Source organism: Bos grunniens, chromosome 18, assembly GCF_055505025.1.
Source record: "Bos grunniens cultivar Pamir isolate PY7600 chromosome 18, Bosgru_T2T1.0, whole genome shotgun sequence".
Lineage (NCBI taxonomy): Eukaryota > Metazoa > Chordata > Mammalia > Artiodactyla > Bovidae > Bos > Bos grunniens.
In genome coordinates, this window is record NC_141182.1 from 48326671 (window position 1) to 48349748 (window position 23078).

Consider the following 23078-nt stretch of genomic DNA (forward strand, 5'->3'; position numbering starts at 1 on the left):
GAAGAAGAGGCGACACTCTCATGGAGGGGGCGGAGGCCGAGGAGCAGGAGTGGGCCGCAGTGGCCCAGGACCTGCTGGCCCTGGGGTAAGAGAAGCCGGGTGTGGCTGGGGGTGCAGGAAGGGGCAGGTCTTCCCTCAGAAATTCCTATTAACCTCTCCCACCCGCTCCCGCTCTCTCGACCGCGCCGCAGGTATGAGGGTTGCCCGGGGGCAGCGTCGCCGGGCACCTCGTGCCCAGACTTCAGGGCGCTGTGCGCGCGGCTGGCGGCGGAGCTGGCGACTCTGGGTGCTCTGGAGCGGGAGCGAGAGGAGGGCACGGAGGCGTTGAGCGCCGGCGACGGTACGCATGGAGGGAGGTCGGGAGGTTTGGAGCCTTGGGTGCCGCCGCCACGCCCTGACCATCTCCCACCTCCAATAGGTCCCGGCGCTGAGGAGGAATTCCTGCGGCAGTTGGCCGGCCTGTTGCGGGAGTTGCACTGTCCGGACCGCGAGCTCTGCGGCGGGGACTGCGCGGCCTCACTGCGGGAGCCCGACGCGCGCCTGCGCCTGCTGCGTGAGCTGGGGGGCGGGGGGCCGGCCGGGAGGCGGAAGTGGGCGAGGCCACAGTCTCGAGGGGAGCGGGCTCCGTACGTTGAGGTGGAGCCAGGATTCCCCCCGCCTCCGGGGGGCGTGGTCATAACTTTGAGGCGTTCGAGCCGGGCGGGAGGCGGGTGGAGTAGAACTCTGGGGCGGGCTAAGGGCTCTGAGGTGGGCGGGGTTAGGATTCTGATGGAGGTTCTTGAAGCTCAGGTAGATCGAGTAACACGGAGTCAGACAGGGTGGTTCCGAAGTGAGCAGGGTTTGAATTCTGCAGCTGCTGCTGCTGCTAAGTCGCTTTCAGTCGTGTCCGACTCTGTGCGACTCCATTGAATTCTGCAGAAAGAGCTAGGTCTCGAAGTGGGTGGAGCTTATCCTGGTGGTGGAGTCAGGGCTCTAGGTGGGTGGAACTAGGAGGCGTAAGTTTCGAAGCCGCTTGAACTTTTCGACCCCGGTAGCGGGGGTGGCGGCCCTCCTTGATTGTACTGCTCCTTTTCCCTACTTTTAGGCTTTCTCTGCTCCGAGGTCCAGGCCGCCCGCCTCCTCCGCCTGCGCTCCCGTCTGGATCCCAACCCCGAGCCATCCTGTGGGGAGGAGGCAGAGGAGGGATCTGGCATGGTCCAGGAACTGATCCTTACTCTCCAAGCCCTGGGGCTGCCCAGACCCACGCGGGGGACCCCAGCCTGTCAGCTGCTTCAGGACTTGCATGCCAAGGTAGCCAGAATCCCCTCCACACCAGGGCCACCCCACCTTCCTCGTAGGGGGAGAGCCCCCTCTCCAAGAGGCTCCAGGAGGAGTGCCACCGCCTCCGATGTCTTCATCAGCAGAATTGTGACTGCCATTCTTGGTTCTATGGCCGGGGTCCTCAGGGTCATAGGGAACTGGGGTTCACGGAGGAGTCTATCCGATTTCAGCGAAGTTAACTCTAGCTTCCTCCTTCTCCCATCAGATCTCCGCGCTGCTGCCTTCCCTGCCCCCAGAGTCCCTGCAGCCCCTCCTCAACCACCCACTGGACGCACCCAGATGGGTAAGGTTGTGTATGGCTGTAAGTGAACAGGGTTCTCATCCAGAGATGGGAATGAGGGCGACCCCTGGCGTGACTGAGACCTTTTCCCCCAGGAAGCGTTGGCGTCTCTGTCCCAAAGCCTGCGGGATCAGTACGGCTGCCGCCGCTCCCTCCTCCTTAAGCGCCTTGACCTCACCACATCTGCTTTCCACTGGAGTGATCGGGCTGAGGTGTGGGCAGAAGACCTAGGCGGGAGCAGTTGTGGGAGCTGCGGCTGCAGCGGGGAGGAAGGGAGGGCCAGGAATACGACCCTCTTGCTGATTCTGAGACCTAGGTCATTTTAGAATCCTGTGAGGTTGGGGATGTGGAATCTCTGGGCCCCCAGGGCATTCTAGGATTTCCTGGTCTGAGCAGGAAGAGTATTTAGAGCAATACTCCTTATTAAAAGATGTGAGGGCCCTCCCTGGCAGCCCAGTGGTTAAGACTCTACACTTCCCTTGCAGAGGGCAGGGGTTTAATCCCTGGTTGGGGAGCTAGAATCCCTCGTGCTGCATGCTGCGTGGCATGCCTCCTTCCAAAAAAAACATACATAAAAGATGTGGGAAGCACACAACATTGTAAGTCAACTGTACTTTGATAAACAAAATCGTAATGAAATATTAAAGAAAAAAAGATGTGGGCCTGAGTAGGGAAGAGAGATGCTTTCAAGATTACAGGTCCCATCTGATGAGGGCTCATGGGCATGTTTTCCCACTACCTCGTAGGCCCAAGGAGAGGCCATGAAGGCAGTGCTGATCCCAATTCGAGAGGCTCTGACCTCAGAATCAGACATCTCCATCGCACACGTCCTGGCTGCCCGAGCCGATCTGTCTCGCCTTGTCCCAGCCACTAGCAAGACTGCCCGCCAAGGGACTTGCTGTGCTATCAACAAGGTGAGCACCTGGGGATGGGGAAGGGCGCTAAACACCCTTGGCCTTCAAACTGGCCTTTCAGCCGCCTCTGCCCTGGACGAGCTTGTCCTCTCCAGCCTGGGCTGCTGCTCTGGCCTTCTCCTTAGGTTCCTGGCCTCTGGACTCACCACCTCTATCCTTCCCTCTCCACATGGCATTTAGAAGGAAATTTCCAACTCAAAAATCTGACCATGTCCTTCCCCAGCTCAAAACCCTTCTATGGCTCCCCAGTGCCTTCAAAACAAAGTCCATCTGTTTACTGAGTCCTTGCCCACCTCTCCTGCTTTGGCTTAAAATCCTCCCCTATCACCGCAGTCTGTTGTTTTGGGTTTTAACCATTTTTAAAAGCAAAACTACCCTCTGTTCAAATGATTAGTTTCAAATTTAGCCTCATAGATCTCTGTTTAAACAGTCTTATATGACCTGGGCGTCCTAGCTGGCGCTAGTGGTAAAGAACCTGCCTGCCAATGCAGGAGACATAAGAGACACAGGTTCAGTTCCTGGGTCAGGAAGATCTCCTGGAGGAGTGCATGGCAACCCACTCCAGTATTCTTGCCTGGAGAATTCCATGGGCAGAGGAGCCTGGCGGGCTACAGTCCACGGGGTCACAGAATCGGACCTGACTGAAACGACTGAGCACACATATGATTCTTAGGGCATAAAATCTAGCACAGCAAAAAGTGAAGCAAAATTTTAAGTGAGGGAAAAAAACCAAAACACTGATTTGCTGGAAATGTTATACAAAGCCCAACTATGAAACAGACAAAAGGTGGAGTGCCCTCATTCATATTGCTGGGGATGTGGACCTCTATCATCACCCTCCCCTGTATTCCTCTTCTGCTGAAGCCCCTTGACTGAAAGCTCCAGGACTGTTTCTCCCACCATGCAGTCCCCACCACTGTACCACGCAGCATGCAGGATCTTGGTTCTCCGACCAGGGGTTGAACTTGTGCCCCCTTCATTGGGAGTGTGGAGTCTTAACTACTGGACTACCAGGGAAGTCCCCAAATCTGCCCTTCCCTTCCTGTTCTCTTGGGTCTCTGGTCCCCTTGTCCAAGATATTTTTCTTCTCTCAAACTCAAGTCTAATCATCTCTCAGGTGCTTATGGGCAGCGTTCCAGACCGGGGGGGCCGCCCAAATGAGCTGGAGGCTCCCATGCCCAGCTGGCAGAGCAGAAGAGAGGACGGAGGTGGGCGGAAGGCAGGCCGCCAGTGCTGGGGCCGGAAGAAGAAGAAGAAGTAAAGGGGACTGATGATTGCGGGGAGGGTTCCTTCATGCGATGCTAATCTCTGAGGAGTCACTCTGAGGGTTTCTCTTGGCACCTGGCATCCCAGCCCCATATCCCGTTCCTGAGGCTCCAAAGTCCTCCCCGCATCTGCCATTCAACACCAAGGACCGTATTCTCTGGAAAATAAATGTGATTTATTACAGCCCTAGGACCTGTCTCTGTGGGGGCCAGGGCAGGGGTGCTGAGGTTTGAGGTGAGATTGGAGGTCTCTGTCCCCTGGGTCTGAACAGGCAGGCCCCTGCTGCTCTGACCCTTCAAGTCCCGTTCTCTTCAGCAACAACCTTTGCTCCTGTGGGCATGGGGCAGGAGATAGGCAGGCATTGGACAAACATCCGTCAGTAAGTACTGTGTGCCAGCCCTGTTCTAGGCATTGGGGATACAGATAATAAAACTCCCTGGTCTCCTGGGGCTACCTTTCAGGTGAGGGAGGGCAGACAAGAAAGTTTAGTTTGTCAGATGAGGAAAGGGCTTTGGAGAGAAATAAAGCAGGCAGGAAGCCAGGATCGGGGGACTATGGGGGGATTGCAGCTTTGTGTGATCCGGGGAGGCCTCACTAAGGTGATACTTGAGCTAAACCCCAGAAAGGGAGCCACGTGGACCCCCTTCCCGGCAGAGTGTCCTGTGCAAAGGTCCTGAGCTAGGAGTGTTTGGGGGCATGATCAGGGACCACTGGGGCCAGTGTAGCTGAAGCAGGATGAATGACGGGGTGAGTGCCGGGAGGGGAGGCTGGAGAGGTGACGGGCAGACCATGTGGGGTGGGGCGCAGTGAGGATTCTGGTTTCCCTGAGTGAGATGGAGCCACAGGAGGGCTCTGAGCAGAGGAGGGGTTTGATCTGACTTGGGTTTCAGAGGTTCCCTCCCTGTTCCACCCTTTCTCTGGCCTTCTCTCCCATCTGAGTTTGGAGCTCTACCCCCTGTCCCCTCTGGCTCCTGACCCATACTGACATCAGTGCAGTATATTGGTCAGTAGCTTCCATGTGAGAGGCAGACAAACTGGGTATGAGTCCTGACTCTTAACACTCAGGAGTTCTGCCCCCTTTGGTGAGCAGTTTGACCTCACTGAGCCTGTTTCTTCATCTGTAAAATGGGAATTTAAGGACTTGGCAAGATGATGATGTGGTTTAGTCACTCAGTCATGTCCAACTCTTTGTGACCCCATGGACTATAACCTGCCAAGCTTTCCTGTCTGTGGAATTCTCCAGGCAAGAATACTGGAGTGGGTTGCCATTCCCTTCATCCAGGGGATCTTCCCAACCCAGGGATCCAACCTGAGTCTCCTGCATTGGCAGGTAGATTCTTGACCACTGAGCCACCTGGGCTAGGTCTAAACGTATCCAACACAGAGCTGCACGGATATCACATGCAAGAGAAGGGAATACGATTAACAGCCACTCTGATGCAAAAGAAGAAAATAACTTTCTTTTGGGGTAAGAGATGACAGAAGCTTCAACAAAGGCAGTGTGGATGGGAAGGAAACGGAAGAAGAGAACTTGAGACTGACTCTGGAGGATGAAGTAGGGACGAGACGAGACCAAGGCAACATCTAAGAGTTCAGCTTGGAGGACTCGGTGGGTGGTGAGGCCTTCGCTGGCAGAGGGACCTGGAAGGAGGAAGACATGGGGTGACGTGGGGAGTGTACAGTGTTCAGGTTCACTGCGGGGAGAGCCTCTCCCCAATGTGTCAAAGCAAAGTTTCCTTAGCTCATTCTGAGAGGTCACCCTTTTGATGAGTGGAATTTACTCCAATATTTATTAATAGTATCTGATCTATTTGGCCTTATTCTTGACATCTTATAGTTTTCTTTCTGTTTTTATTCCTAAACTCACTTTTTCTTTTGTACTAGGGGTCACCCCTTCCCCTCCCTGCCAACATACTGAAATTGCTGTCAACATTAAATATTAACCCATATCTACACCCTCCTGCCCAAGCACTTGAGGAGTTTTGCCTCGTTTCACTTTTCCTTTGCTTCCCCATGTCTATCTGGGTTCCTCCAGGCAACCAGGCTGGTCTCCCCGTATCCAGTTGGGGGTAGGGGGCAGTTCCTCCTCACCGTCTCTGGTTCCCAGGAGGGGTGTGGGGACTCTGTCTGGGTCCAAGCATGGCGAACGTGGCACCCAGTCTCAGGTTCCAGGGATAGCGTGTAGGAGAGATTGTCCTCGGAGCCTGTGTGCAGGGGCGCAGGTGGGAGGGACGTAGGTATGATGGGAAAGGCCTCATGACCTCGGAATGAATCCCCATCCGTCCACCAGGCCCCCCTTCCCAGGACTGCCACACCCTGGGTCTTACCACAGCTGGCCTGGGGAACTGGAGTGGGTGGGACAGGGGCTTCTGGGGTACTCGCATCGCCCTTGGCCCCTGGCCTCTTCTTACACTCCACCTTCACTTGGTCTCTGCAGTGTCTGTGGCAACACAGCCCACAGTCTGGGGGAAATTCAGAGGTTAGTGCCAGAGGCCCAGTCCATGTCCCCCATTCTTCCAGCTTGGAGGTCCTAGATCCCCTTTCTCTACTGATGCTCCACTCACCCCGACAGCGGTAGCCTTGCTTGGTGACACCCCAAAGCTGGGAAGAGAGAGCAGAACAGGTTACCTAGGCTAGGAGAGGGAGAGCTGTGATTGGGGTAGGGACAGGGGCTGTCTGCAGGAAACCATCCAGGTTTTGGAAGTGCCCAAGGCTAGAGGCCTATGTGGAGTCTGGGAGACTCAAGGAATTTGGAGATTTGTCTCAAGTTTGGAGAGTCACCTATGATATGAGAATCGGACAAAATCCAGAGTTAATAAAACATACATTCTATGGGCAAGGGTTGCGTCTGTTCTGTTTCCGCCTGTCCCCCTCCACCCCCGCCCACAGCCTATAACTGCGCCTAGCGCCCTGGAGGTGCTCAGTGTCTATTCAGTGAATTAAAAAAGTGAATTTGGAAAGCAATCCAAGGTTTGCAAATCGGTCTGGGTTTGGGAGTGAGAGATCTGTCCGTTCCACAGATTGGAGGACAGACTTCCAAATCCAACTGGTTTTGGAAATTGTACAGAGTTTGAATCATTCAGGGCCTAGAGACTTGGGAGCCTGATTCAGTTTGCAGATAACCTACCCATTCAGTCCAGTGCGTGGATGCTCAGTTGTATCTGACTCTTTTCGACCCCATGGACGGTAGCCCGCCAGACTTCTCTGTCTGTGGGATTTCCCAGGCAAGAATACTGGAGTGGGTTGCCATTTCCTCCTCCAGGGGATCTTCCCAACCCAGGGATCGACCTTGTGTCTCTGGTGACTCCTGCATTGGCAGGCGGATTCTTTACCACTGTGCCACCTGGAAAGCCCTTATTATCCAGGGTTTGGCAATTATCCAGGATGGAGACTGGGATTTGGGCATTGTCGAGACTTCAGCATTATCCAGGGTGTAGGGAACAGCCATTATTTAGGGTTTCTGTGAAGTGTTTGTTGTTGAGTCGCTCAGTTGTTTCTGACTTTGTGACCCCAGGAGCTGAACCACGCCAGGCTTCCCTGTGAAGTATGGGGACTATTTGAGGCTGGAGGATTTTCCTGAATATGGGCATTATCTGGGGCTTGGGGATTGTGAGCGCCACAGGGAAGGGTTGGCTTTCCCAGCCCAGGCTGTGAAGAGTTAGGGTGCTCCAGGAGGGGTCCCTCAGGGTGATGGTGGGCAGAATGCTCACGAAGCCACTGCAGCTGTTACAGAAGGTGGGCTTGCGGAAGGTGACCTCCTGGAAGGTGTGCAGGAAGGCCAGGCCCAGCTTGGAGCAAATGGCACTGGCCCGGAGCAGGTATCCTGTCAGCTCCTCACGGCTGAAGGAGCCGCTCCTGGGGGAGAGACTGCACTTTAGCAGGCCTGGCCCTGTTCTCCCAGACCCAGGAGCCCTGGCTACCCCATGTCCTCATCTTAAGGGAACCCAGGAGTCGGGAGGACCTACCCCTGGCAGGGGGGTGGGTGAAGCCCATGGCAGGCGAAGGGGAAGTTGCCTGAGAGTCGCTCAAAGTCCTCCTGAGAGATAGTGCCGCGGCCGTCAGGGTCATAGTTCTTGAACACAGACTTGGGAGGAGCATGGGAAGGGGAGAGTAAGGTCAGATTAGGGTCCCCACCATTATCTTATTTTTTTAATCTTCTGTCCACACCCCATGGCATGTCAATCTTAGTTCCTTGACCAGGGGTTGAACCCACGCCCTCTGCATTGGCAGTGTGGAGTTGTGACCTCTGGACCACCATGAAAGTGCCCGGGGTCCCCACAGTCTTAGATCCCTCCTCCGGCTCAGGGCACCTCCTCACCTCCACCAGCTGCTCCACGTGCCGACCCAGAGTGACCGTGTCAGGCTTAGGTGTCACACCAGGGGCCCACTCCACCACCAGGGGCGCCTTGAAGGGCGAGGGTGGCTGGGGCAGGGACAGAGGGGCACAGTTAGGCAGGGCAGAGGCTTGGGCTGGAGGTCAGAGGTCAGGGCTGGGGTCTCACCAGACTCTTGGGACAGCGGGGCTCCCGGGCGTAGGAAAGCTCATAGATCTCGTCCTCCGTGTAGAAGAGATCCAGGGAAAGCTGGGGATGGGCAGGATGTTAAGGACCATTCTTGTCTCCATCCTCCCCCTGCAAGCTAGGACTGCCCAGACCCCCAGTCTCCTCCTCTTTCCAAAACCCCTCTCTCCATGGTCCTCTCTCCCACTGAGCCCCCATTCACTCTCCATACTGCCGGCCTCCTAGTCCAGAAACACCATCTTCTCATTGAGGTGTTTTTTGTGTGTTGGTTTTTTTGATCCTATTTAGAAGTGCAAACCTCTATCACTTTCCATTATCTGTTTCTGCTGTAATTTTCTCTATAGCACCTATTTTCTAAAAGACCATACGATTTACTTATTTACTTTTTTCACTGGCTCTCTCCCCCACAAGGAAGTCAGCCCCACAAGACAGCAATTTTTTTTTTCCTGATGTGCACACTGCTGTGAGCCTAAGTGCCTAAAGTAATGCCTGGCTCACAGCCGGTGCGCAATAAATATTTGGGCTGATGGCCTCAGAGCCAGCAAAGCATGGCAGCTTAGGCACCAATCATCAGAGGGCAGGACCAGCTTCAGAGGCAGGCCCCACACATAGAAGGGCCTTTGGTTCATTTAAAGCCCTGCTGTCACCCTCTTGAAATTCTCAATAATTTCAAACAAGGAGCCCCACATCTTCAATTTCCTGGTGGTCCTGACTTAGGATCTGAAAGTCAACTTTTCAGTCTTTGACTACATGGTCCTTGAAATCCCAGTCTCTGTCAATTTATTGCTCTTTAGAAAGAAATCCTCTATCTTCCTATCTATGTAAAATAAAATATAGCCAGGACTGCACATTTGCAGTCTTGGGACATAGTGTGATGGTTAACATATGTTAACACTCATGTTCTGAAGCTGGCCTGCTGTGGGACAGGGGGCAAATGACCTCACCTCTGTGGGCCTCAGTTTCCCAGTCTGTAAATGGGCAAATAAGGGTCCCTTCCTTGTAGGCGTGTGAGGATGGAATGAAGTGCTCTGTTTAACATGGAGACTATTTAACATGGTGTCTGGCACACAGAAAATGATTAATAACATTATCTTTTTGCTTAGATTCCTGAATATGTTATAGCTTGGAATTTTGATCTGTTGGTGTGAGAAGCTCAGAACCTTGAAGTTTAGGAGAACGAAAGCCCAAAGCAATTCTGGAGCTAAGATCAATGGATATTTGAGTTCCTTGGTGAATTGGGGGAAAAACGTATTTTTAAAAATTTATTTATTTGGCTGTGCCAGGTCTTAGTTGTGGCATGTGGGATCTTTAGTTGTGGCGTGCAAACTCTTAGTTGCAGCATATGGGATCTAGTTCCCTGACCAGGGATCGAACCTGAGCCGTCCTGCATTGGGAACTTGGAGTCTTAGCCACTGAACCATCAGGCAAGTCCCTCAAAATGCATTACTTATATAGAGCTCATTGTGTTCCAGATACTACTTTAAGTACTCTGTGTGAACTGTATGAGTGATATTTACATGAATTATATTATTGATTCTTTTCAACCACTCTCTGAAGTACATCCTATTAGTATTCCCATTTTGCAGTTAAGGAAACAGGCTGAGGAGTTAAGTGACTTGCCTGAGATCACAGGAAAAAACAAGAACAAAACTTACAAGCTCTGGCTTCAAAACCCATGCATTCCAGGGCTATTCTACTATTCTGTCCTGATCCTCATCTATCAGGACCCTAAATCTCAGGGCCCTACAGGCGCAGTCTCTGGGAGCTCAACTGGGGCAGCTCCGGGCAGCTCACCGTGAGCAGGTGCAGAAGGTCCTCACTGGCATTGCCCGGGGGGTGCTGTTGCTGCAGGGCTGCCAACTCCTGCAGCCGCAGGTAGAGGCTGTTGAGTTTGGGCAGGTGCAGACGGCCATCAGGCAACCTGTCAGGCTGCGCCTCGTTCAGGGCCACCAGATCCTTGAGGTGCACACCCAGGACAGGCAGCCGGAAGTCCATGCAGCCAGCCCAGGTACGGCGGTAACGGGCGTAGTTGTTGTGGGCTGCCAGGAGCTCTGTCAGCTCCAGCAGGGCCTGTGTGGGAGGGGCATGGAATGGGGGAGGCTGGTATTGTTCCCCCAGCTCCCTGAAGGGGAGTGCCCAGCAGTCTGTGGTGTGGCTTCGGATCCCCAGGGGCCCAGTGGAATTTTGGACCTCTCCCCAAGCCCTTCCTGTCCCACACTGGCTTCAGCACTATCCAGACTGCTCTTTTTCTTGGGTCCCCATCTCAGAAAGGCCCCACTATCTCCCATTCCCCAGCCCAGAGTGATTTTTGAGAAACCCAACTCTGATCATGGGTGCTGTCATCTTTCCTAACTCCCCAGTGCCCTCTAGATAAAGACCAGACACCTTAGCTGGGCTTGCAAAAGACTCAGCAGCATCCTCCCTGCCCCCCACCCTGGGGCATCTCTAGCCTAATATCCTGTCACGTCCTGACCTCAGCCACACACCTGACTCATGGATGACGTACTCTCCTTAAGACACTTTCTTAAGGGACACCCCAACCCATGCTCTCCCATGGGTAGCCCAAATGTTGGTATCCTTGGGGACATCATTTCACTCCCCACCTAGACTGCAAGTTCTCTGCTAGCATCTCTCATCTGTCTCCCTCCAGTGCTGCTCAGGACCAGACACTCAGGAGAGAGGTCAGCACCATGGGTGAAGAAGGAGGAAGAGTGACAGGGAGGACAAAGCCTGGGGGGCTGTCGGATTTGGAGGAGCAAGGTCTCCAGGTGGCTCCAGGGCTCCTGGGAAGGGGTGGAGGGGGTTGGGAAAAGTGTGGGGGTTCAGGGTAATTGATCACTGGAACTTTGAGGAGGGCAATAGGAGTTCACCTTGGTGCTGTCAGGGCTCAGGTGGGCGTGGGAGTCCTTGAGTCTGGAGATGGCACTATGACAGAGGCCGCCGGTGACTGCCATCAGCGTGTTGAAATTGTGCAACTGGAGGAGCTTCTAAGGAGGGAAGGTGATGCAGAAGTGGCGGGTACCACATGGAGGACAGGTAAATTGGGGGTTCAAGTGACAGCATCCCCCCAGCTGAGATGAAGTCTTAAGCATGCGTGGGGGGTTGCCGTGTAGGCATCAGATAGGTGAGATGTGTCAGGCAGGAGTGGGCCGCAAGCAGGTATGTGGGCATTATCAGGGGGTCATGCAGATGATAGACTAATGTGAACTCAGATGAAAGTGGGGGGAGTCAGGCGAGTATGGGGAGTTGGACCAGTTTGGGGACTCAACAGGTCTGTGTCAGGTGTGAAGGATTCAGAGAGAGGTTAGGGTGTCAGGCAACTAGGCGGTCTCTGCCCTGGGAGTCAGACAGGTGAGAAGGGGCAAGAAGGCCCGTGCTCTGGGCAGGAGTTAGGGGCCGGGCAGAAGTAAATGGGGCTAGAGTGATACGGAGGGGTCAGGTAGATATGAGAGGCAGGTGCGGGGTCAGCCAGTCACCAGGAACAATAGCCTCACCCTCCCCTTTTTCAAGTTTAAGAGCGGAGGTCGCTGGGGGGAGAAGGTGGGGCCAGGGAAGAGTAAGATGCTCAGACTGAGGAGACCGCAGGTAGAGGCCAGAACCTCTAAGTCTAGTGGGCCAAGGAGGGGAAGCAAGGCGAGGAAAGACGCCAGAGGAAGGGCGTGGTCTGCGAGGAAGTACGCAAGGGGGCGTGGCCACGCTGGGGGAAGGAGGGCTTCCCTTTTCTCCAGAAGGGAGGGAACCTAGGAGGAGGGGGGAGGGGAGAAAGGGGGTAGGGGGAGGAGGGAACGGCGGGGCCTAGGGAGACCTCAAGTGGTGGGGCCGGATGCTGTCACTGTCCTGAAGGGGCAGCTGGGGCCTAGGGACCGGGGCAGGGGATGACGCAAAGGTGGAGGCACGAAAGAGCCTCCTCTTCCGTTGCCCTGGCGACAGAATATTTGGGCATAGGGCTTGGCTGTCGTCACCTGCCACCTCTGGGACCAAGGAGTGGGGCCATGGCGGGTTTGCGTGGTGAAATCAAGGCCAGAGAAGAAGTGCCATCACAGTCCTGAGTTAGAACGATGGGACTGAGGCCTCTGGGGCATGGCCAGGGTGGGACGAGATGCGGCAGGGCGGGGCCAGGAGATGGTGACGTCACAGCCCGAGAGCCCCGCGGGGCAGGTGTTCAGAAGGCGGGCCTCACCTGTGCCACTTGGATGAACTTGTCCAGCACCTGTGCTCGCTGTGCAGGCCCGGGACGGCTCAGCACCATGACCTGCACCCAGCGGGACACGCTGTTGCTGAGACCTACAGATCCCTCCAGGGTCGGGCAGCCCCGCACAGAGCCCTGCAAAACGTAGTCCCGCAGGTCCTGGGGCTGGGGGAGAGGTGGGCGTCAGGGTGGGCCCTGGAAACCTCAGGCCCTAACCCTCACACTCCCATCCCCCAAGCAGTCACGACCTCCGATATCCTAGCCAGGCCATCACATGTCCCTGACGTCACCATGGCCCCCTTTCATCTGAGGAGAAACGTTTAAAGAAAGCTGGGCACTATTCTGAGCCCTTTGTCACAACCTTACAGCAAGTTGATGAATAGAATACTATATGATTCCCATTTTACAGATGAGGTCATTGAGGCACAGAGAGGCTAAGTAATTTGCCCTGGGTCACACAGGCCCAAGTCACAGTGGGAACTCAGTCTATTGCCCTTAACGGTATACCTGACTTGTGTACAGAAGAGGATACAGAACTAACTGCTATTTGTTCTGCACAAGGGGTCAACATTACATACCCACATCCACTGCAGTGTACGGTCAGGAAATTTTCACATTAAGGAACCAGATCCCCACCTACCCTCAAAATAATGTCAAGATGGCAATAACTAAATACATATATAGTTTGAAAGTGAAGTCGCTCAGTCATGTCCAACTCATAGTTTGAAGCATTTTAAATAATCATTTGAGTAGGTAAAATATGTCAAACTATGCCAATTTCATATGGTTCAACTGTATGGCATTTACTCTGCCTCAGGCACTGATCCTATGAAAATGAGTGTTAGTCACTCAGTTGTGTCCGACTCTTTGCGACTCCATGGACTGTAGCCCACCAGGCTCCTCTGCCTATGGGATTCTACAGGCAAGAATACTGGATTGTGGTTCCCTTCACCAGGGGAAATTCCCTACCCAGGGATCGAACCCAGGTCTCCTGCATTGCAGGTGGATTCTTTATCATTTGAGCCACCAGGTACCTATGAGACAGGAATTAAGCCCCCCTTTTACAGAAAACAGGCCAAAGCACAGTGTATTTAAATGCTTCTCAAATAAATGAACAATTAATAAAAATATTTTGAGCACTTACTATGTGCCAGGCACTGTGACAAGCCTTTTAAAAATATTCATTTATTTGGCTGCACTGGTTCTTAGTTGCAGCATGTGAGATCTAGTTTCCTGACCAAGGATCAAACCTGAGCCCCCTGAACTGAGAGCAGAGTCTTAGCCACTGGACCACCAGAGAAGTCCCCTGTGATGAGCATTTTTAAATGGACATATTGATTTAATTTCCCCAAAGAGCCAATGAAATATTATGAGTTCCTTTTTTACACATGAGAAAACTGAGTCCCATAGAGGTTGAGAAACTAATTCAAAGTCACACAAGTAGGAAGGGGCTGATGGGATTTGAACCCTGGGGGCTCCGTATTGAGCCAGCTTAACTCATTTTCCGGTACCTGCTAGCACCCAAGTTTGACAGTTTGGGTCCTCTCAGTCCTTCCTGGCCCCAGCCAGGCCCTGCTCCACCCTAAGCCATCCCTAGCTGGGAGAAGAGGGGTCCTTACTGTGATAGCCTGGAAGGACCGGAACTCCAGGTAAGTGAGGTGCTCTGCCAGCTCCCCAGTCTCCAGATGGTCGAAAAGCAAGGACACTTTGCGCTTCTTGCCCAGGCCTGGGCTGCTCATGGGATGTGGGGGGCCTGGGCCACCCGGGCTAAGCCTGGGGGGAAAGAGAGGCAGCGTATTAGAGGGACTCAGGGTGGGAGGTGTTGGGGTGTGGGTGGGGAGGGAAAGGGGCTGACTCACCGACTGGAGAAGTCTCCTAGGCTCTGCTGGACTGAGTTACCCTCCTGCTCCACAGTGGCCCAGAAGCGGCCTATAACCTCTTCTAACTGGGGGTCCTGGTGCATCGTCTCAGGGTGTTGGGCCAGCCAGTACCTGTGGGGTGGTTTAGAGGCGGTGGGATGGAGCTGGGGGGAGGGACGCAGGTCTCTGAAAGCGGTCTCAGGCTGAGGGATCTCTAGGTGCTGGGCTTGGGGTGGTGACTCTAAATATGTACAGGGGGGTCTCTGGAAGGCCAGGGTTCAGAGAGGCACCAGGCTGGGAGGAGCTCTGGGAGTAGGACTGGGGGCCTCTTAGTACAGGCTGAGGGATCTATGGAGGATAGACTGGGCAATCTCTGGGAAGTGGTTAGGAAGCAAAATAGTCAGGGTGGGTCTCAGGGACTAGGTTGGGGGCTTATGGGATGAGATTTTGGGGTAACAGGGTGAGCAGAGTCTTAGAAGCTAGGTGAGTATATGGGAGGTTTTAGGAATTTCAGGAATCTGAGCTGGAGGTCTTGGGGTACCAGATGGGAAAGGGTCCATAGGATCTGGTCAGGGGTCTCTAAGAGGTGAGGGTTCTCAGGAGAACTGGGAGGTTTTAGGAAAGAAGCCATGGGCTTCTCAGAAGTGGGATGTAGGGGAGTAGGACTGCATAGTCTCTGGGAAGTGTTTTTTTTTGGGGGGGTGGCAGCAGGGTGAAGATCCTGGGTCATCATGGGCGTAGAGTCTTGGCCCAGGCCTACCTGACCAGGTGACAGATCTGCAGCCGTCTCAGCTCCTGCGTGCTCCCTGTGGCCTCCTGGTACTTGAGTTCCGGTCAAGGCTCGGTCATCCAGCATCTCACACCTGACTGCTCACCCCGTCCCCACAGGTTCTCACGTCTCTGTCCTCCGCCCTCTACCCACTGCTTATGGCCCCAGGAGGATATAAGGTCAGCAGGCGGGCAGCAAAGTGGGCAGAAGGCAGCACCCAGCTGTGCATGGCAAGTACCATGTTGAGAACGTGGTCCCCGCGGCGCAGGCTGCCAGCTGAGTCTGCAGGCAGGAGAAGGGGACTCTGGGTTAGAATGGCCCCTGTTGGACAGCCTGGTTCAAACCCCAGTTCTACCAGTGACTCGTGTGTGAGCTCGGGCACACAACCTGGCCTCCTTGTGCTCCAGTTTCCTCATCTGGACTGTGCATGGACCAACATTGTGCCTGGCAAGTCATGCTGAAGATGGAAATAAGAGTCAGAACCCCATCCCACCCCTGCCCGCCAACCTGCCGCCCCATCCATGCAGGTCAGGAAAACGAAACACAGGTATCTCTTGTGTTCCTACTATAGTGATTGAGATTCATTCCACATACTCCTGCTTCTGTTTCTATACCCCTCAAACTGAGCCCGGAGAGAGGTGGGTGCTTGGCCCAAGCTCAGACTTGGGGGAGGCTGGCCAGGGAAGGGGAAGACTCACCAAAGGACTGAATGCATTTCTCCAGCAGCTCATCTTCACTGCAGCCACCCTCGTTCAGCATGCCCAGAGCCATGGAAGCCATGACCTTGCTGATTTCCCGGGGGCTGGGGCATGTCTTGTGGCGGCGGGCCTGTCGGGGCCGGCCCCGCCCCCCTGTCTTGACTGGGCATTCCTGGTGGGACTTCCTGTGGGAACATCCCCTGGGGATTCATGGGAGCCCCTTCCTTTAGACAGACCCCTAGCATTCTTCTTGTCCCCAAAGCCCCAAGGCATCCTGGGAGAAGCTTCCTAAAGGAAAGGGGCTGGCATTAGTCCTGACCTACATTGGATCCATAGGAGAAAACCCCAGTAGTCCAGATCATGGGAGCCATCTCCTACAGGTAAACTCCAAAGGAACCAGGGGGAAAACCCCTAAGGCTACCCTGATTGCCCCCCGAGGGAATCATGGGAGAAGACCTCCCAAGGACTAGTAAGGACCCACCAGGAATCATAAGAACTCTCCACCGGCCACTGCCCCTGAATTCCCCTTGACTATGTGGTCCCAAGACCTCATGGAAGAGACTTCCTGTTGGCAGACGGGTTACTCCAGACCTCCCAGAGAATCATGGAGAGAAGACCCCCAGAACTATTCTTGTCCTCCCTAGGGGGAATCATGGAAGGTTCTGCCTTCAGGGCCGCTCCTCAGAGTTCCTCTTTGCAGGGCTTCCCTGTTGGCTCAATGGATAAGAATCCACCTGCCAATGCAGGGGACTTGAATTTGATCCCTAGACTGGGAAGATTCCACATGCCATGGAGCAACTAAGCATGCACTGAGCCCATGCACAACTACTGAAGCCTGTGTGCCTACAGCCCGTGCTTTGCAACAAGAGAAGCCACTACAATGAGAAGCCCGAGCACCCCAATGAAGAATAGCCCCCTGATCACTGCAACTAGAGAAAGCCAATGCAAAAAAGCAATGAAGACCCAGAGCAGCTGAAAAATAAATAAAATTATTGAATTTTAAAAATTGGAAAAAAAAAAGACTAGAAAAAAGAATTCCCCTTTGCCTTCCAACACCCACCCCTCCTTCCCTGAGCCCTCAGGAGGGAAGCAGACCCCTGAGATTTCATTTCTCTCTTCTCCCCCTCTTCTTGATCCCCACTAAGATGACAGACCCCTCCCCCAAGCCAGCCTTTCAGCAGGACTGAGTCTCAGCTATGAGCCTGGGTCTCTAGATTTGGAGCCTGGAGAGAAGATACGGGTGCAACGTGGCCTCACCAGGGCTCTTCAGAGCTGGGTGCGGTCCCTCGGGCTGAGGCAGCTTCAAGAAGTTTAAAAATAGCCCTCACTCTGCCCTTCGCCTCTCTGAGGCTCCTGTTCTAGTTGGGGAACGAGGGTAATGGGGAGACAGGGGTGGTGAAGGAAGGAGGGAGCAGAATCCAGGCAGAAAGCCTTGACTTCCACAGGAGTCAGATAAAACTGGGTTGGAAGGACTTCCCTGGTGGACCAGCAGTTGTCTCCATGCTTCCACTGCCAGGGGCACAAGTTCAATCCCTGGTTAGGAAACTCACCTCCTGCTTGCCTCGAGGCCAAAAAAAAAAAAAAAACCCAAAAAAACTGGGTTGGAGAAATTTGTGCTGGCTGTGTAACTTTATGTAAATGACATCATTTCTCTGGACCTCAGTTTCCTCATGTGAAAAATGAGAGTCATCTTGGGACCTTCCCCAGGAATTTATTATGAACATTCAATGTCCTGCTCTTCAAAAGTGCTAAATAAGGGATTAAGTTTGCTGAGACTGTTAAGTGGCCAGGGGTGGGAAAGTTAGATTTGAGATGCAGAGAGAGAATGTGATGGAGCAAACTGAAAGCCAGGTTAGGGGGATGGGGATGAACAGAAATTGGGAAACCCCCATAACAAGGGCACTGCTATGACCCACTGTGTACTGGGCAGAGAGGTAAACACCTATCTATAGATCAGGAATTTTCAAAGGAGGTCCAATCCCAACAGCATTACCTGGGAACTTCACATAAATAGAAATTCTCAGCCCCCACCTCAGATCTACAACATCAGACACCTTGGAGGTGAGCCCAGAAGCCTGTGTTTTAGAAGACCTCGGTGGCTCTGATGTGTGCGCATGCTTGAGAGCCATAGGTCTAGGCTGTACCACTGAGGGCTTATGAGCCAGTCTGAGGAGGGACTATGACTCTGAAGAAGCAACTGAGGCACAGAGTGGGCAAGTCTGTGTGACTAGGGTCACACAGCGAGAGAATGAGGCAGCTAGGTCTCCACCACTAAACTCCTGGATATTATAGGGGAGGGGACCTTTTGCCATCAGAGACAAACCGGGGGAGGAAGGAGAAGCTGCCCAAGCTAGGGATGCAGCCACCATTGCCCCTGTGAGGACAGGAGGGCAAGCTTCTCCAGGTTATAGGAAGCCTTCTCTAGAACCTGCGGGCATAAGCAGCTGCTAGGCCCTTACCTTCCGACTGTCTGCCCCCGGGGGACAGCCAGGAGTTGCTTAGGCAGGGAAGCCGCCTTGCCCCTCGGCACACTCCCCTCCCCTAGGGTAGGGCCCTGCAGGAGTCTGGAGTTTCCAGTCCAGCGGGCAGCCAAGAAAACCCCCGGGAGGACAGAGACACCCAGCCTAGAGAGCCAGGATGATTGAGGGGCGTGAAGGGTGCGGGGGAGAACGGGATCAGAGCAGCTCGAATTCCAGCAGAGCAAGGATAAGACAGCCGCCCGAGCCAACAGACCCAGCCTGAGCTTTCTTTGGACACCCCGAAGCATCTTTCTACCTGGCGTCCCCTGCTTCTGCGGCGGCTGCGAAAGTAGCTGGACACCGTGCCCCCACCTCGTCAGAACCTCCCCGACCTTCCCCCTGCAGCCCGAGAGAGACTCAGGGGCTTACGGAGCTCCGGGTCTCCTTGGGGAGGGTCCTCTCACCTCTTGCTGTCTTTCCTGTTCATGCTTCCTGGCGGGGAAGGGGGGTCTTATAAGAGTGAGGCTCAGCTCCTCCCCCCTCACCACAGCTCCATCTTCTTAGCCCCTTGGGAGCTGGGGCCTCCTCGGCGCTTGGGAAGGAAAGAGGAACTGCCCCTCCCCACCCAGCCCCAGGCCAGGGGGAAGGAAGAGGCTGGGGAGAGACCAAAGGTCCCCCCTCCCCCCACTTGGGGATCCCTTCAGGCTGAGGTTTCCGGTGCTGCCGGCCCCCACCCCCAATCACCCGGCGGGCTCTCTCTATCTCCCCCATCTTTCGATCTCCAGACCCGTGATTCTCTGTTCTGTCACTGTCATGCTTCAATAAAAGCCCTTTTTAAAGAAAATGTGCCTAATATGACATATTTATGTACACACACTCAAAAGAAAAGTCTGTATTTCTGTAAGGACATACTTAACGTCTAACAGTGCACAGAAGTTTGACTGGAAAGTCACAAGACATGGTATTTTGTATATTTCTTCTTCTGTTTCTTTTATTTCTAGCTTAGTTTTAATGCCATTTGTGCCCCCAGAAAACATTTTCACTCTATTCCTTTTATTGTAAGAAAACCTCATGTAGCATCTACTGTATGCCTCACACTGTTGTAAGGGCTTATATTAACTCATTCAATTCTCACACAATCTTAAAGACTGTTATTATCAAAACGTTGCAGATGGAAGCTAACCCCCTGGGAGCCCCCACCCTAGCCCACTGCCCCTCTTAGGCAGGGCTGACACATGGTTGGCTTTCATCTGACCTGTTGGCTGCGAGTTTGTTTAAATACATAGAAACATGCTCATAGAAACAGACTTTTCTTTTGAGTATGTGTGCTTTTTTTTCGTTTACCTAAATGTGTCATGTTGACATATTTTTAAATGAAAGTACAAAAAAGAGTCAAATCATAAGTGTTTAGGTTGCTGAACGGTGACAAACTGAACACGTCCATGTGACACAAATCAAGGGAGAGCATGTTTCTGTTTCCCATAAGCCCCCTTGTGTTACCAGCAGCCTAATTTCTAGCAAAGTGGTTTTGCCTGGTTTTGAGCTATGTATAAACTGAATCAACTATCTTGTCTGGCTTCCTTCATTTCACCTGGTGTCTTTGTGATTCTTCTGTATTGTATTTAGTTGTAGCTCATTATTTTGGTTGCTGTATAGTCTTCCATCGTGTGATTAGTTCATGATCTATCGATTGGTTTTTCTGTCATGGACATTTGAGTTGTTTCCAGTTTGGGGCTGCTGTGAATAACGTTGCTGTGATCATTCTATCCCCTGTCTTTTGGTGAACGAAGCAGTGCGTAGTCCTGTAGTGTAGATACCCGGGAGTAGAGTAGTAGTTGCAGTATGATTCTGCCAAACTTAGTAAGTGAGTCCATTCAACCAAAGCTCTCATATAAGTCTATTTTTAAAAATATTTATTTATTTGGCTGCACCAGCTCCTAGGTTGAGGCATATGGAGTCTAGTCCCCTGACCAGGGATTAAACCCAGGCCCCTGCATAGGGCGTGCAGAGTTCTAGCTATTGGACTACCAAGGAAGGTCCTAGAAGTCTATTTTTGTTCCTTTCTTTTTTCCACTGAGAGAAGTCACCATGGATTTTTTTTTTTTTTCCCAGACTGGAACATTTAGACAAGTACAGAGTGCATTCTCTTTAACTTTTCCATTCCACGCCATGTGATACGGTTTCAGACCCTCTCCTCCGTTTTCCTCCTCCAGCATTTTCTCTTCTCTCTCCTTTAATCTCAAGGATGCTCTCCGTGATGTGCTGTTTGTGACTCTCAGCCAATCTCCTCAGCACCTGCTTCACACAAGGTGATGTAACGGCCCTGACTGAACTGAGCTCATAGTGAGAAAGTGTCTCCAGGCCTCCTGGACTCAAAGGAGGATCAAGGAGTGAGATTGGAAAGCTCTGGGCACTGGTATATACGTGTGTCACCCCGCCATGGCCCTCAGGGATGGTTAATACCAGCAATAACACCAGCAACCACAAAGGAAAAGACTTCTCAAGCAAACCACAAAAAACTTATGAGGCAGAAAAGGGTGCATTTAATAACATCCAAATAAAGATTTCTTTTAATTGAGGACACTGTGGAACAAATATCAAATGACAGAGAGGAATAACTATATTTAAAATGTCTAAAATCAATGAAAGGAGCTTCCCTGGTGGTCCGGTAGTTCAGAATCCACCTTCTAATGCAGGGGGCGCCGGTTTGATCCCTGGTTAGGGAACTAAGATCCCACATTCTGCGGAGCAACTAAACCTGTGTACTACAACCACTGAGCCCCTGTGCTCTAGGGCCCATGCGCCACAGCTAGAAAAAGCCCGCACGCTGCAACAAAGACCCAGCAAAGCCAAAAATAAAAAAGTAAAATCAATGAGAAGAATATCCAGAATGTATATAAAAAAGGAATAGCTGCAAGTCAGCAAGAGAAAAAGATAGCCACTCTGGTAGAAAACTGGGCAAAGAGGATGAGCAGGTGAGGAGGAGACCCAAAACTCTGACAGGCACCTGAGCAGATGCTAGAAATTATTGGTAAGGGATCAGGGAAGGGCAAATTGAAAGAACATTGAATCATCCTATCGGTCTGGCAAAAATTAGGACTTGGAAAAATGCCAAGTAGAGGTTGAGACTGTGGGGACCTCGGGACCCTCCTTGTACTGATAGCAGACAGCCATTCCTGAGGGCCACTTGGCACGGAAAGTGAAAGTGTTAGTCATTCAGTCGTGTTCAATTCTTTTCAGCCCCATGGACTGCAGCCCACCAGGCTTCTCTGTCCATGGGATTCTCCAGGCAAGAATAATGGAGTGGGTTGCCATTCCCTTCTCCAGGGGACTTTCCCAACCCAGGGATTGAACCCGGGTCTCTCCGCATTGCTTCTTTACTACCTGAGCCACCAGGGAAGCCCCAACTTGGCAATATGGTCAAATCAAACGTGTACATGGAGCTGTGACCCCCTCACTTAGCTCCTGGATGTGCATCCCTCGGTTCCACTCAGGGACATATACTAGGACGTTCACCACAACATTATTTGGGGAGAGCTGGGGGCAACCTGGGTGTTACCTTCCCAGATGAGAGGGTGAATAAACAGAAGCAGACAGTCACGAGAAGGGCCTGCAAAACTCCCACAAGCATAGACAAGGTGTCCACAGAGCAACATGGGTGGATCCTAAGACACGTAATGATGACTAACAGGAGAAAGAAATGCTATTAATATCTTATGATATAAAGCCCAATGACATAGAATAATTTTCTGTTATATACACAATTCTAAGGAAAATCTTAGATACTTAATATACAAGTGTGCATTAAATAGTGTACAATAGATAAACATATAATTGGTTAACAATTATATTAGCCTAAATATCTAATTATATAATATGCATTATGTCATCCAACGATGTGGTACAAGCTTGTGTGCCATATAGTACAGTTGTATCAGTAAATCAGTATTTATGTAACATGTAGCAGTCTATTATACACAACTCTCTAGGTATCAATATAATTTTATTGAACTGCAAGATATTGTTTTGTATAGCTTAATAGATACCATTTCATGTTAATAATATATTTTTTTCGCTTCACCATATGGTGTGTGGGATTTTAAATCCCTGACCAGGGATCGAATTTGTGCCACCCGCAGTGTAGGTGCAGAGTCCTAACCACTGGACCACCAGGGAAGTCCCCAAAATATATATTTTTAAAATATGTATTTATTTGGCTGCACTGGGTCTTAGTTCCAGAACCTTTTAGTTGTGGCATGCAACTCCTGGATGTGGCATGTGGGATCTAGTTCCCCAACCAGAGATTGAACACTGGGCACCCTGTATTGGGAGCACAAAACCTTAGCTACTGGACCATCAGGGAAATCCCCCAATAATAATTTTAATAGATCCTTAAATCAATCAGTTACCATGTGGTAGGCTCTAATTGGTTTCCTCATGGAATCTTCACAATCCTAAAAGGAGGGAACTATCCCAAATTAATCTAGTGGACAAATGAAGAAACTGAGACCCAGAGGCAAGAAGTTAACTGCCCAGCAGGAGGCCCAGGTGTGTGTGGGATCCTACTTTGGGACTTAAGTCCCCACAGGAGCAGGAAGGAGCTGGTTGCCCCCCTCAGGGTTCCCCAACTTACAAAGCCCAGGGCACTCATCTGCATAAAGGGTGGCCCAACTAGTGGCCATGGGTGGCTCAGGCAGCCCCTGGTGAGATGAGGATTAGTATTCTGGGGGATGTAGCCTGGCTCTGCTAAAGTGTCTTTTTGCTATAACTAAGAGATTTTATGCAAATAGAGAGACAGTATAGT

General features: G+C 52.2%; 2 protein-coding genes across 9 annotated transcripts; one reads left to right on the forward strand and one right to left on the reverse strand.

The window, feature by feature from the left end:
- Positions 1–3963, forward strand: TSLIG3C (tRNA splicing ligase complex subunit 3C). 2 transcript variants are annotated; one of them, XM_086352331.1, is made up of 8 exons: positions 1–85; positions 192–340; positions 419–553; positions 1085–1290; positions 1526–1603; positions 1696–1812; positions 2347–2514; positions 3632–3963. In XM_086352331.1, exons 1-8 carry the CDS (start codon positions 21–23, stop codon positions 3773–3775), a joined length of 1062 nt encoding a protein of 353 aa, XP_086208457.1. In that variant the 5' UTR covers positions 1–20; the 3' UTR covers positions 3776–3963. The 2 variants fall into 2 exon arrangements, with proteins under 2 accessions (XP_086208457.1, XP_086208458.1); XM_086352332.1 differs by lacking the exon at positions 1696–1812.
- A 1252-nt stretch (positions 3964–5215) lies between these two features.
- On the reverse strand, positions 5216–18890 carry RASGRP4 (RAS guanyl releasing protein 4). Of its 7 annotated transcripts, none has more exons than XR_015145941.1 (17): positions 18739–18890; positions 15816–16000; positions 15294–15399; positions 15109–15171; positions 14349–14480; positions 14109–14262; positions 12481–12654; positions 11171–11287; positions 10095–10370; positions 8283–8363; positions 8099–8203; positions 7746–7864; positions 6908–7635; positions 6345–6381; positions 6108–6242; positions 5872–5984; positions 5216–5421 (listed from the first exon to the last, which is right to left on the reverse strand). XR_015145941.1 is itself a non-coding variant. In XM_086352313.1 (17 exons), the coding sequence occupies exons 1-17, from the start codon at positions 18759–18761 to the stop codon at positions 5365–5367; spliced, it is 2022 nt and encodes a 673-aa protein (XP_086208439.1). In that variant the 5' UTR covers positions 18762–18890; the 3' UTR covers positions 5216–5364. The 7 variants fall into 7 exon arrangements, 5 of the variants coding, with proteins under 5 accessions (XP_086208439.1, XP_086208442.1, XP_086208438.1 ...); XM_086352313.1 differs by having other exon boundaries at positions 7491–7635; XR_015145942.1 differs by lacking the exon at positions 6908–7635.
- Between the last annotated feature and the right edge of the window lie 4188 nt (positions 18891–23078).

Excerpts from the sequence above, each read along its gene's own strand:
- TSLIG3C (XM_086352331.1), top strand. The coding sequence starts at position 21 with ATGGAGGGGGCGGAGGCCGAGGAGCAGGAGTGGGCCGCAGTGGCCCAG. Across the intron at positions 1,291-1,525 it reads TTCAGGACTTGCATGCCAAG|ATCTCCGCGCTGCTGCCTTC; the intron begins GTAGCCAGAATC and ends TTCTCCCATCAG. Across the intron at positions 1,813-2,346 it reads ACTGGAGTGATCGGGCTGAG|GCCCAAGGAGAGGCCATGAA; the intron begins GTGTGGGCAGAA and ends ACTACCTCGTAG.
- RASGRP4 (XM_086352312.1), bottom strand. The coding sequence starts at position 18,761 with ATGAACAGGAAAGACAGCAAGAG. Across the intron at positions 15,400-15,815 it reads GAAATGCATTCAGTCCTTTG|ACTCAGCTGGCAGCCTGCGC; the intron begins GTGAGTCTTCCC and ends TCCTGCCTGCAG. Across the intron at positions 14,481-15,108 it reads CAGATCTGTCACCTGGTCAG|GTACTGGCTGGCCCAACACC; the intron begins GTAGGCCTGGGC and ends ACCACCCCACAG.